The sequence below is a fragment of the Bombina bombina genome, chromosome 6 (genome assembly GCF_027579735.1).
Source record: "Bombina bombina isolate aBomBom1 chromosome 6, aBomBom1.pri, whole genome shotgun sequence".
In the NCBI taxonomy this organism is placed as follows: domain Eukaryota; kingdom Metazoa; phylum Chordata; class Amphibia; order Anura; family Bombinatoridae; genus Bombina; species Bombina bombina.
This window is the reverse complement of record NC_069504.1, coordinates 839,135,150-839,149,252: the sequence shown is the minus strand read 5'-3', so window position 1 is coordinate 839,149,252 and position 14,103 is coordinate 839,135,150. Positions and strand designations below refer to the sequence as shown.

The 14,103-nt window shown below is 41.3% G+C and overlaps 1 protein-coding gene across 5 annotated transcripts in view; it reads left to right on the top strand.

Moving 5' to 3' along the window:
• The window catches only part of GMCL1 (germ cell-less 1, spermatogenesis associated), a 509,303-nt gene that overhangs the window by 158,843 nt on the left and 336,357 nt on the right, over positions 1-14,103 (top strand). For all 5 annotated transcript variants that reach the window (XM_053718223.1, XM_053718225.1, XM_053718220.1 and 2 more), the window contains one exon: positions 12,763-12,875. In XM_053718223.1, coding sequence (XP_053574198.1) covers positions 12,763-12,875 — 113 coding nt within the window. The remainder of the gene's footprint in view (positions 1-12,762; positions 12,876-14,103) is intronic.

Sequence of the window (14,103 nt, the reverse complement as noted above, 5' to 3'; positions counted from 1 at the left end):
CCAAAAAACACCCATGCTAAATAGTTTCTAAATTTTGTCCTGAGTTTAGAAATACCCAATGTTTACATGTTCTTTGCTTTTTTTGTAAGTTATAGGGCCATAAATACAAATAGCACTTTGCTATTTAAAAACCATTTTTTTTCAAAATTAGCGCTAGTTACATTAGAACACTGATATCTTTCAGGAATCTCTGAATATCCATTGACATGTATATATTTTTTTTTAGTAGACAACCCAAAGTATTGATCTAGGCCCATTTTGGTATATTTCATGCCACCATTTTACCGCCAAATGCGATCAAATACAAAAAATCGTTCACTTTTTCACAAATTTTTTCACAAACTTTTGGTTTCTCACTGAAATTATTTACAAACCGCTTGTGCAATTATGGCATAAATGGTTGTAAATTCTTCTCTGCGATCCCCTTTGTTCAGAAATAGCAGACATATATGGCTTTGGCGTTGCTTTTTGGTAATTAGAAGGCCGCTAAATGCCACTGCGCACCACACGTGTATTATGCCCAGCAGTGAAGGGGTTAATTAGGGAGCATGTAGGGAGCATTTTGGGGTAATTTTAGCTTTAGTGTAGTGTAGTAGACAACCCCAACTATTGATCTAGGCCCATTTTGGTATATTTCATGCCACCATTTCACCGCCAAATGCAATCAAATAAAAAAAAACGTTAACTTTTTCACAATTTTAGGTTTCTCACTGAAATCATTTACAAACAGCTTATGCAATTATGGCACACATGGTTGTAAATGCTTCTCTGGGATCCCCTTTGTTCAGAAATAGCAGACATATATGGCTTTGGCATTGCTTTTTGGTAATTAGAAGGCCGCTAAATGCCGCTGCGCACCACACGTGTATTATGCCCAGCAGTGCAGGGGTTAATTAGGGAGCTTGTAGGGAGCTTGTAGGGTTAAATTTAGCTTTAGTGTAGTGTAGTAGACAACCCAAAGTATTGATCTAGGCCCATTTTGGTATATTTCATGCCACCATTTCACCGCCAAATGCGATCAATTTAAAAAAAACGTTCCCTTTTTCACAAACTTTTTTACAAACTTTAGGTTTCTCACTGAAATTATTTACAAACAGCTTGTGCAATTATGGCACAAATGGTTGTAAATGCTTCTCTGGGATCCCCTTTGTTCAGAAATAGCAGACATATATGGCTTTGGCGATGCTTTTTGGTAATTAGAAGGCCGCTAAATGCTGCTGCGCATCAAGTGTGTATTATGGCTAGCAGTGAAGGGGTTAATTATGTAGCTTGTAGGGAACTTGCAGGGTTAATTTTAGCTTTAGTGTAGAGCTCAGCCTCCCACCTGAAACATCAGACCCCCTGATGCCTCCCAAATAGCTCTCTTCCCTCCCCCACCCCACAATTGTCCCCGCCATCTTAAGTACTGGCAGAAACTCTGCCAGTACTAAAATAAAAGGTATATTTGGGCTTTTTTGAGTTTTTTTTTAGCATATTTACATATGCTGCTGTGTAGGATCCCCCCTTAGCCCCCAACCTCACAGATCCCCCACCAAACAGCTCTCTAACCCTCCCCCTCTGCCTTAATGGGCGCCATCTTGGGTACTGGCAGCTGTCTGCCAGTACCCAGTTTAGAAAAAAATGTGCTTTTTTTAAGAAAAAATCCCTTTTTCTGTAGTGTAGCTCCCCCCCCCCACCCAATACCAACCCCCCACCCCTCCAAGATCCCTTTGACTGGTGTTTATTTTTTTTTAATTTTGCCCTTTTCCCCCACATACTTACATTTATTTTCTGTAGTATAGCGGTTCCCACCCGCTCCCGCCCCGTGCACGCGCCCGCCCGCCGCCCTATGTGCACGCGCGCGCGCCCGTGCGCGCCCCCGTCAGCTACGCCCCCGATCCCGCCCCCCTCCACCTTACACGGCCCATCGATGGCCGCCCACCCGCCTCCCAAGTCAGCTCCCACCCACCAACGATACCGGCCATCGATGTCCGGTGCAGAGAGGGCCACAGAGTGGCTCTCTCTGCATCGGATGGCCATGCAGGGTTATTGCAGGATGCCTCCATATCGAGGCATCACTGCAATAACCGGAAAGCAGCTGGAAGCGAGCAGGATCGCTTCCAGCTGCTTTCCACACCGAGGACGTGCAGGGTACGTCCTCAGGCATTAACTGCCTTTTTTTTGAGGACGTACCCTGCACGTCCTTGGTCGTTAAGGGGTTAATCCTATCTTGTATCTCCTCCAACGGAGTCTCTACTAAAATTGATTCAGACAAGGCGTTGCACCAATAAGATGCCACACTTGCTACTGTGGCAATACAAACTGCAGGTTGCCATTGAAGTAAAATAAATAAACAGGTATGAGTGAGTACACTTCTGTGGCTAATGTCAACACTGCTATTTACCCTAAAATAACATTTGTTCCTCCAAACAAATGTCTGAAATGCTAAAAATCTGTAAACAGTATAGGGGAGCGCTACAAAGCTGGTTGAAAATGTTATAGGGGCTGATATTGTTTGAATACCGTTTAGGTAGTACTGTGTGTCAAAGGTGTGCTAATTGGTTAAAAAAAGATAGTAGATTTTTTTATCTTTAAAATCACAATAATAAATAAAAGCGCTCCCCTATACTGTTTACAGGTTGCCATTGAAGACCTTGATGAACATACATCTTCTTCAAATAAGCTTCCAGCTTTTTGTCCATGGGATCCTTAAAGGAGCAGCCCTCCTCTATAGGGATTGTAGTTCTCTTAGCCAGAGTAGAAATAGCCCCTTCTACTTTAGGCACCGTTGCACTAAGAATCTTTAATGAAGTCAGCAACAGGAAACATCTCTTTAAATACGGGAGACGGGGAGAAAGGAATCCCTGGCTTTTCCCATTCCTGTGAAATAATCTGTCACACGGTCTGGGACAGGAAAAACTTCCACAGAGGAAGGAACATCATAGTATTTATTAAGTTTACTAGACTTCTTAGGGTTGACAACGACAGAAGTATCGGAGTCGTCCAAAGTAGCCAATACCTCCTTTAACAGTACACAAAGGTGTTCAAGCTTTAATCTGAAGTTTACTTCTTCAGTATCAGATGAAGGAATAATACTGTCCGAATCTGAGATTTCACCTTCAGAGGCTACTGACGTATCCTCCTCATCAGACTTATGAGGGAGGGCGACCTGCGTAGCAGTAGGTGGAACTGAAAACTTACTATCTGAATGTCTAATTTTCCTCTTGCATTTTCCCAGCATAGGAAAAGCAGATAATGCCGCAGATACCTCAGAAGATACCTGTGCAGCAAAATCTGCAGGCAAATTAACTCCTCCATGAGCCTGAGAGGAACTGCACGGCACTGTATGTGACGCCATAGAGGCTTGGGACGTTTGAGGAGAGAAAGCTGTGGCATTGCCTGAACAGCATCATCCTGAGAGACATTGGCTCAGCGGGCAACAATTTATCTTTAAATTGAAGTGTTCTAGCTAAGCATGCAGCACAGAATTGCATAGGCAAAACAATTTGTGCCTCTAGGCAAAACCTAGCATTTTTCAAGACACAGAGTCTTCCATGTCCATAATACTAAATAAAAAATTCCCCAAATTGTAGAATTTTTAAAAAATAAACTGTCACTTTAAGAATTTTTTATACAGCCGCTTAACGTTATGCAAAAATTCTTTCATATAATAAACCAATCAGACAGGCTGAGGTGCCTTACCGTAACACTTATACACAATTTGGCTGCCATAAGTCTCGATCGTATAGTAGATCGACACTGAAGAGACTGAAATTCAATGACTCCGCTCCGTGAATATCCGACAGCAGAGAGAAGTCACATGACCGGTAGAGAGGAAACTACGCAAGTAAAAGGTGCGTTTCTGCCTACAACACCGGAGCTAAATTTGCACAAATGCTCAAGCAATCTGTCAGCCTGGTCTAGCTAAGCAAGCAAAGAAAACCAATTGCCAAATTTTAAGTTTATACATAAATCCCTGTATAAAACATTATCCTAAAGAGGAAAAACGTCCCAATAAAGGGAAGATTAACCCCTAGTCTCAACATACATAATGTGCCTGCCCTCTGCAAAAGAGAATCCTGTATAAAGGATTTTAAAAATGTCCCCATCTACTGCATATGAAATATTTTTCTGAAGTGCAAGTATCCAAGACCTAGAAGACAAAAGCACTTACCTGCAGTCTAGCTGTCCGGCAGGAAGACGGCTTACAAGGCGTGAAAGGACACATACTCCTTACAGAGACCTGTAGAAAAAGAAAGATCAGAGTATCCAACTCTAGCTTTCTGTACCATGGGCAGCAATGTGAAACAAAGCAAGGACTACCTCACAACTTCCTAACTGCTTAAAAGCACCACTACTCTACTGAAGAGATTGACGTGGACTCCGCTAAACCCAAATCCTTGCTTGCAGGGAAAAGTACCCAAAAAAGGAATTCATTTCTTCAGACACCAAAGTTCACCTCCACCATTGACAGAGGCAAAGAGAATGACCGGGGATTATTGGTAGGGGAGTGACACTTAACAGCTTTGCTGTGGTGCTCTTTGCCTCCTCCTGCTGGCCAGGAGTGATATTCCCACTAGTAATTGAATAACGTTGTGGACTCTCCATATCTTAGGAAAGACATATGAGTCTCTGGTCTTGTAATAAAATTATCAGATAAGCATACATTTTATTTTGACTATGCTAAGTTGCAGAATGTGTTGGATCTGTATGTATCTCTGTAATAAGTGTTTTGCCATCAAATAATGTTGACATAAGCTTAAGAACTCTAGATGGTGTTAGGCTACATTATGTTGTAAATTAAAAACTCACTATATATTAAGCAAGTCAGCATTAAATTGTTCTTTCTATCCCTTTTATTTAAAGAGAAGGGAAACCCAAAATGTTTATTTCATGATTCGGGTAGAGCATAACATTTTAAATACATTTTACTATCCAGCTTGCGTCATTCTTTTAGTATATTTTGCTCACATTTTGTCTCTTGTGATTGGCTAACTAGATGTATTCAGCTAGCTGCCAGTAGTGCAATGGTGTTTTTTCAACAATAAGAAAATAAAGCAAATACTATAATACAAGTAAATTGGAAAGTTGTTTAAAACAGTATGTTCTGTCCAAATCATAAAAGAAAATGTTGAGGTTTCATGTCCCTTTAAAATTGCATGTTCGATCTGAATCATGGAAGTTTAATTTTGACTTTACTGTCCCTTTAATCCCCCCCCCCCCCGCAAATCTTAGCACAAAATGCAGAATATATATATATATATATATATATATATATATATATATATATATATATATATATATATATATATATATATATATATATATATATATATACATATATTTTATTTTTTTTCCCCCTTGGTTCATCAGAGCAATCAAGAATTATTATTAGTTAAATTCTTAAAGGGACTCAATACTCATATGCTAAATCACTTGAAAGGGATGCAGCATAACTGTAAAAAGCGGACAGGAAAATTTCACCTGAGCATCTCTATGTAAAAAAGGAAGATATTTTACCTCACAATCTCCTCAGCTCAGCAGAGTAAGTTTATAACAAAAAAGGAAAAAAGGAAGACATGAACAGCAGCCAATGGGCATCAGCAGTGCTGAGGTCATGAACGCTTTTATTGTGATGAGATTTCATTGTAAACTTCCTTAAACTGAATAGGGAAATAACATGAGTGTGCACTCCCTTGCCTGTCTCGAAACAGGCATACTGATTTGCTGCTTAAAGTCCTTTACAATGGGGTGTGAATACTTAGGACATTTTGAGGTCAAATATTTTCCTTTTTTACATAGAGATGTTCAGGTGATATTTTCTAGTCAGCTTTTTACAGTTATGCTGCAGCACTTTCAAGTGTTTAAACATATGGGTATCATGTCCCTTTAAGCTTCTTCTTAAAAGGGACAGTAAAGTCAAATTTAAAAACATAAAGGGACACTCAAGTCAAAATTAAACAAATTCTGGACTATAGGCATGTAGTGAGATATGTTAAAGGGACATAAACGCATTTTATTATTGCACTGTTGCCTGTATGTAACTATATGTTTACTGCCTGCAAAATTTGCTTCATTCTCTCATTATTCTTTGTTGAAGACTTATAGGTTGCGTGCCTGAAGCACTACATGACAGGAAATAGTGCTACCATCTAGTGCTCGTGCTAATTTATAACATTTTTGCAAAACTGCTGCCATATAGTACTCCAGACATTTGCGCACTCCTGAACTAACCTTCCTGCTTTTCAACAAAGGATAACAAAAAACAAAGCTTTTAACAGACGTAAATTGGAAAATTGTTGAAAAATGTATCATGAAAAGAAACATTTTGGGTTTATGCCCCTTTAAACTTGTATTAATAGATGTTGCACTTTTAAAATTACCCCATTAGATTGTTTTTGCCACAAGATTGAAAGTATATTTACATTTGCACATCCTGTGTAAGCTTGCCCCCTGCCCTGATTTCACTAACCAAATATTTCATCTTCAATAAACATTTTTTTTCCATATGTAGTTAAAGCAACACTATAGTCAAAATTAAGCTTTTGTAAATCAGAGAGCACACAATTGTAAATGTATACAACTTTCCAATTTACTCCCATTATCAAATTGTGTACAATTTCTCTTGTTAAGTGTATCCAGTCCACGGATCATCCATTACTTGTGGGATATTCTCCTTCCCAACAGGAAGTTGCAAGAGGATCACCCACAGCAGAGCTGCTATATAGCTCCTCCCCTAACTGCCATATCCAGTCATTCTCTTGCAACTCTCAACAAAGATGGACGTAGTAAGAGGAGAGTGGTGTATTATAGTTAGTTTCTTAACTTCAATCAAAAGTTTGTTATTTTTAAATGGTACCGGAGTGTACTGTTTTATCAAAGGCAGCATTAGAAGAAGAATCTGCCTGTGATTTATATGATCTTAGCAGAAGTAACTAAGATCCATTGCCGTTCTCACATATTCTGAGGAGTGAGGTAACTTTAGAGAGGGAATGGCGTGCAGGTTTTCCTGCAATAAGGTATGTGCAGTAAACATATTTCTAGGGATGGAACTTGCTAGAAAAATGCTGCTGATACCGGATTATTGTAAGTTAAGCCTAAATGCAGTGATTTAATAGCGACTGGTATCAGGCTTATTAACAGAGATACATACTCTTATAAAAGTGTAATATAAAACGTTTGCTGGCATGTTTAATCTTTTTTATATATGCTTTGGTGATAAAACTTATTGGGGCCTAGTTTTTTCCACATGGCTGGCTTTATTTTTGCCTAGAAACAGAGGCTTTCCACTGTTATAGTATAAAAGTTACAGTTGGTGCAGTTAAAATTACATACTGTGACATTCAGCTTCCCTCAGCAGTCCCCTGCATGCTATAGGATATCTCTGATGGGCTCAAAAGGCTTCAAAAGTAGGAGCTGTGGCAGTTGTTATGACTGTTTAAAAAACATATTTTTCGTTTTGTTAATCTGTTTTTTGTATTAAGGGGTTAATCATCCATTTGCAAGTGGGTGCAATGCTCTGCTAACTTGTTACATACACTGTAAAAACTTCGTTAGTGTAACTGCCTTTTTTCACTGTTATTTCAAATTTTGCCAAAATTTGTTTCTCTTAAAGGCACAGTAACGTTTTTTATATTGCTTGTTAACTTTGTTTAAAGTGTTTTCCAAGCTTGCTAGTCTCATTGCTAGTCTGTACAAACATGTCTGACACAGAGGAAACTACTTGTTCATTATGTTTAAAAGCCATGGTGGAGCCCCATAGGAGAATGTGTACTAAATGTATTGATTTCACCTTAAACAGTAAAGATCAATCTTTATCTATAAAAGAATTGTCACCAGAGGGGTCTGTCGAGGGGGAAGTTATGCCGACTAACTCTCCCCACGTGTCGGACCCTTCGCCTCCCGCTCGAGGGACGCACGCTAATATGGCGCCAAGTACATCAGGGATGCCCATAGCGATTACTTTGCAGGACATGGCTGCAATCATGAATAATACCCTGTCACAGGTATTAGCCAGATTGCCTGAATTGAGAGGCAAGCGCGATAGCTCTGGGGTTAGACGAGATACAGAGCGCGTAGATGCTGTAAGAGCCATGTCTGATACTGCGTCACAATATGCAGAACCTGAGGACGGAGAGCTTCAGTCTGTGGGTGACGTCTCTGAATCGGGGAGACCTGATTCAGAGATTTCTAATTTTAAATTTAAGCTTGAGAACCTCCGTGTGTTACTTGGGGAGGTATTAGCTGCTCTGAATGACTGTGACACAATTGCAGTGCCAGAGAAATTGTGTAGGCTGGATAAATACTATGCAGTGCCGGTGAGTACTGATGTTTTTCCAATACCTAAAAGGCTTACAGAAATTATTAGTAAGGAGTGGGATAGACCCGGTGTGCCCTTTTCCCCACCTCCTATATTTAGAAAAATGTTTCCAATAGATGCCACTACACGGGACTTATGGCAGACAGTACCTAAGGTGGAGGGAGCAGTTTCTACTTTAGCAAAGGACAGTTGTGCTTTTTCAGATCCAATGGATAAAAAATTAGAGGGTTACCTTAAGAAAATGTTTATTCAACAAGGTTTTTATTTTACAGCCCCTTGCATGCATTGCGCCTGTCACTGCTGCGGCGGCGTTCTGGTTTGAGGCCCTGGAAGAGGCCATCCATACAGCTCCATTGACTGAAATTATTGACAAGCTTAGAACACTTAAGCTAGCCAACTCATTTGTTTCTGATGCCATTGTTCATTTGACTAAACTAACGGCTAAGAATTCCGGATTCGCCATCCAGGCGCGTAGGGCGCTATGGCTTAAATCCTGGTCAGCTGATGTGACTTCAAAGTCTAAATTACTTAACATTCCTTTCAAGGGGCAGACCTTATTCGGGCCTGGTTTGAAAGAAATTATTGCTGACATTACTGGAGGTAAGGGTCATACCCTTCCTCAGGACAGGGCCAAATCAAGGGCCAAACAGTCTAATTTTCGTGCCTTTCGAAATTTCAAGGCAGGTGCAGGATCAGCTCCCTCTACTTCAAAACAAGAGGGAACTTTTCCTCAATCTAAGCAGGCCTGGAAACCTACCCAGTCCTGGAACAAGGGCAAGCAGGCCAGAAAGCCTGCTGCTGCCTCCAAGACAGCATGAAGGAGCGGCCCCCTATCCGACAACGGATCTAGTAGGGGGCAGACTCTCTTCGCCCAGGCGTGGGCAAGAGATGTTCAGGATCCCTGGGCGTTGGAGATCATATCTCAGGGATATCTTCTGGACTTCAAAGCTTCTCCCCCACAAGGGAGATTTCACCTTTCAAGATTATCTGCAAATCAGATAAAGAAAGAGGCATTCCTAAGCTGCGTGCAAGACCTCCATGTAATGGGAGTGATCCATCCAGTTCCGCGGACGGAACAAGGACAGGGGTTTTATTCAAATCTGTTTGTGGTTCCCAAAAAAGAGGGAACCTTCAGACCAATTTTGGATCTAAAGATCCTAAACAAATTCCTCAGAGTTCCATCATTCAAGATGGAAACTATTCGAACCATTTTACCCATGATCCAAGAGGGTCAGTACATGACCACAGTGGACTTAAAGGATGCCTACCTTCACATTCCGATCCACAAGAATCATCATCGGTTCCTGAGGTTTGCCTTTCTAGACAGGCATTACCAGTTTGTAGCTCTTCCATTCTTTTTTACAAAGGTTCTGGGCTCACTTCTGGCGGTTCTAGGACCGCGAGGCATAGCGGTGGCTCCTTACCTAGACGACATCCTGATACAGGCGTCAAGCTTTTAAATTGCCAAGTCTCATACAGAGATAGTTCTGGCATTTCTGAGGTCGCATGGGTGGAAAGTGAACGAAGAAAAGAGTTCTCTATCTCCTCTCACAAAGGTTTCCTTCCTAGGGACTCTGATAGATTCTATAGAAATGAAAATTTACCTGACGGAGTCCAGGTTATCAAAACTTCTAAATGCTTGCCGTGTTCTTCACTCCATTCCGCGCCCCACGGTGGCTCAGTGCATGGAAGTAATCGGCTTAATGGTAGCGGCGATGGACATAGTGCCATTTGCGCGCCTGCATCTCAGACCGCTGCAATTATGCATGCTCAGTCAGTGGAATGGGGATTACACAGATTTGTCCCCTCTACTAAATCTGGATCAGGAAACCAGAGATTCTCTTCTCTGGTGGTTATCTCGGGTCCATCTGTCCAAAGGTATGACCTTTCGCAGGCCAGATTGGACCATTGTAACAACAGACGCCAGCCTTCTAGGTTGGGGTGCAGTCTGGAACTCCCTGAAGGCTCAGGGTTCATGGACTCAGGAGGAGAAACTCCTCCCAATAAATATTCTGGAGTTAAGAGCAATATTCAATGCTCTTCTAGCTTGGCCTCAGTTAGCAACACTGAGGTTCAACAGATTTCAGTCGGACAACATCACGACTGTGGCTTACATCATCCATCAAGGGGGGACCAGGAGTTCCCTAGCGATGTCAGAAGTCTCCAAGATAATTCGCTGGGCAGAGACTCACTCTTGCCACCTATCAGCGATCCATATCCCAGGAGTAGAGAACTGGGAGGCGGATTTTTCATCCGGGGGAGTGGGAACTCCATCCGGAGGTGTTTGCTCAATTGGTTCTCCGTTGGGGCAAACCAGAACTGGATCTCATGGCGTCTCGCCAGAACGCCAAGCTTCCTTGTTACGGATCCAGGTCCAGGGACCCAGAAGCGGCACTGATAGATGCTCTAGCAGCGCCTTGGTTCTTCAACCTGGCCTATGTGTTTCCACCGTTTCCTCTGCTCCCTCGTCTGATTGCCAAAATCAAACAGGAGAGAGCATCGGTGATATTCCTCTGCTCCCTCGTCTGATTGCCAAAATCAAACAGGAGAGAGCATCGGTGATATTGATAGCGCCTGTGTGGCCACGCAGGACCTGGTATGCAGACCTAGTGGACATGTCATCCTTTCCACCATGGACTCTGCCTCTGAGACAAGACCTTCTAATACAAGGTCCTTTCAATCATCCGAATCTACTTTCTCTGAGACTGACTGCATGGAGATTGAACGCTTGATCCTATCAAAGCGTGGCTTCTCCGAGTCAGTAATTGATACCTTAATACAGGCACGAAAGCCTGTCACCAGGAAAATTTACCACAAGATTTGGCGTAAATATCTTCATTGATGTGAATCCAAGAATTACTCATGGAGTAGGGTTAGGATTCCTAGGATATTGTCCTTCCTCCAAGAGGGTTTGGACAAAGGACTATCAGCTAGTTCTTTAAAGGGACAGATTTCTGCTCTGTCTATTCTTTTACACAAGCGTCTGGCAGAAGTTCCAGACGTTCAGGCATTTTGTCAGGCTTTAGTTAGAATTAAGCCTGTGTTTAAACCTGTTGCTCCCCCATGGAGCTTAAACTTGGTTCTTAAAGTTCTTCAAGGGGTTCCGTTTGAACCCCTTCATTCTATTGATATCAAAATTCTATCATGGAAAGTTCTTTTTCTGATGGCTATTTCCTCGGCTCGAAGAGTCTCGGAGTTATCTGCCTTACATTGTGATTCTCCTTATCTGATCTTTCATTCAGATAAAGTAGTTCTGCGTACAAAACCTGGGTTTTACCTAAGGTGGTTTCTAACAAGAATATCAATCAAGAGATTGTTGTTCCATCATTATGCCCTAATCCTTCTTCAAAGAAGGAACGTCTTTTGCATAATCTAGACGTAGTCCGTGCATTGAAGTTTTACTTGCAGGCTAAACATCTCACCTGTTTGTTATTTACTCTGGACAGAGGAGAGGTCAAAAGGCCTCGGCAACCTCTCTTTCTTTTTGGCTTCGGAGTATAATCCGTTTAGCATATGAGACTGCTGGACAGCAGCCCCCTGAAAGAATTACAGCTCATTCTACTAGAGCTGTGGCTTCCACCTGGGCCTATAAAAATGAGGCCTCTGTTGAACAGATTTGCAAGGCTGCGACTTGGTCTTCGCTTCATACCTTTTCAAAATGTTACAAATTTGATACTTTTGCTTCTTCGGAGGCTGTTTTGGGAGAAAGGTTCTACAGGCAGTGGTTCCTTCCGTTTAAGTTCCTGCCTTGTCCCTCCCATCATCCGTGTACTTAAGCTTTGGTATTGGTATCCCACAAGTAATGGATGATCCGTGGACTGGATACACTTAACAAGAGAAAACATAATTTATGCTTACCTGATAAATTTATTTCTCTTGTAGTGTATCCAGTCCACGGCCCGCCCTGTCCTTTTAAGGCAGGTCTAAATTTTAATTAAACTTCAGTCACCACTGCACCCTATGGTTTCTCCTTTCTCGGCTTGTTTCGGTCGAATGACTGGATATGGCAGTTAGGGGAGGATCTATATAGCAGCTCTGCTGTGGGTTATCCTCTTGCAACTTCCTGTTGGGAAGGAGAATATCCCACAAGTAATGGATGATCCGTGGACTGGATACACTACAAGAGAAATAAATTTATCAGGTAAGCATAAATTATGTTTTTTTTTATATGCACACTTGCTGAGGCACTAGCTTTTACTGAGCATGTGCAATAATTCACAGTATATACAGTGTATGTATATGCATGTTGTGATTGGCAGATGATGCAGGGGTAAAGAAAAGCTACTACTCATTTGAAATTCCTAGTAAGTTCTTTTGCGTATGAAATTCTACTGTATTTAGTTTGTCCTTTAATCACTTGTAGAATTTAGTGTGAGCAAACAATACACTTGAGTATTTATATCCATTTCAGCCACAATTAAAATCTGTTATTTTGCTTACACATTTCTTCTCCTGTGTTGTAGGACGGTTTGATTAAGCAATGTGTGGAAATAATGAAAGAAACCATTAATGTACAAACAGTTTGTGGATATTCCTCCGCTGCAGATGTCTATGGCTTGGATTCAGTGAAAAACAAGTATGTAATAAATTTGCACTTTTTTTTTTTTTTTTTTTTAAATTAAAAAAAAATGTATTTAATTTTTTGTTCATAATCCAGAGAGAGAGAATGCTAATTGACATGCCATTTGTACATTTAACAACTATCTATTACACAGAGTCCAGTAGTTCATTACTTCTGGGATTCAGCTCCTAGCCACTAGTAGGAGACAAAGATTCACAAAACTCCAAGTGTTCGCTATCCTTCCCACCTTACTGATAAACCAGTTTAAACTTTGCCTCACAAGAGGTGGGCGAAGACTTGAGGTGCTCAAGATTCTTCCAAGACAGGGGTCCGATTTGAGACCCATTTTCCCCCTCAAAGAGCTGCTACAGAAAGACAGAGGGAAGATTGAAGTATAGGGTAGTGACACAATTACTTCCTGTGTAGTAGTTAGTCACAAGCCTGCCACAGGGACCGGTCCCATAGTCTTCTCCTGTTGGGTTGTCGAGATACTTTTTACTGAAAAATACACAGCACTGGATGGGCTTTCTACTGAAAGCTAAAATAATTGCGGGGGGGGAGTTCAAAAGTAAGTACAGTTACAGATAAGTACATTATTGCACTTTGCACTCATATAGCCCACAGGCTATCAGTAGGTACACACTTTTTCTATACATCATATCCTGGGGACATAGTCAATGGGTCTTTATACACCTACACATTTATTTATTGTACATGTCTATTTACTTTGTATGAAGGAATTGGGCTAAGAGGTTTACCAGTGCTGCATTTTTATTGCCTGCCACCTCTTAATTCATTTATTATTTGAGGCTCTGTGTATCTTTTTTTGTCAGTCTGTCAGCTTTTCAAACCTCAGCTCATCTTTGCCATTTTGTTTAATTTACTATATTTTATTTTTTTATTGCACTCCGGGTTTGCAAAACTATTGGCTCCTTGTCAGCGTGCTACCCGATCTCTCTACTTGTGTAAGGTGGCACGCTGCTTGTTCAAGACATGTTTTTCTCCTTTCAGATATTACTTATGGCCCTGTGTTAGCGCTCTACCTGGTCTCTATACTAATGTCTGGTAGTGTCTGCTCAGTTATTTCTTTCTTCCGGACCTCAATACTTGGTGGCCTTTGTCAGCGGGCTACCCAGTCTCTCTATTGAGGATGGGTGTGCCCTTTTTGTTTAGGCCTCTTTTTCTTCTGGATCAGCAGCGCTGGGGTTGACTTTGAGTGTGACCCTTTTTTCTGCTTTTTCCT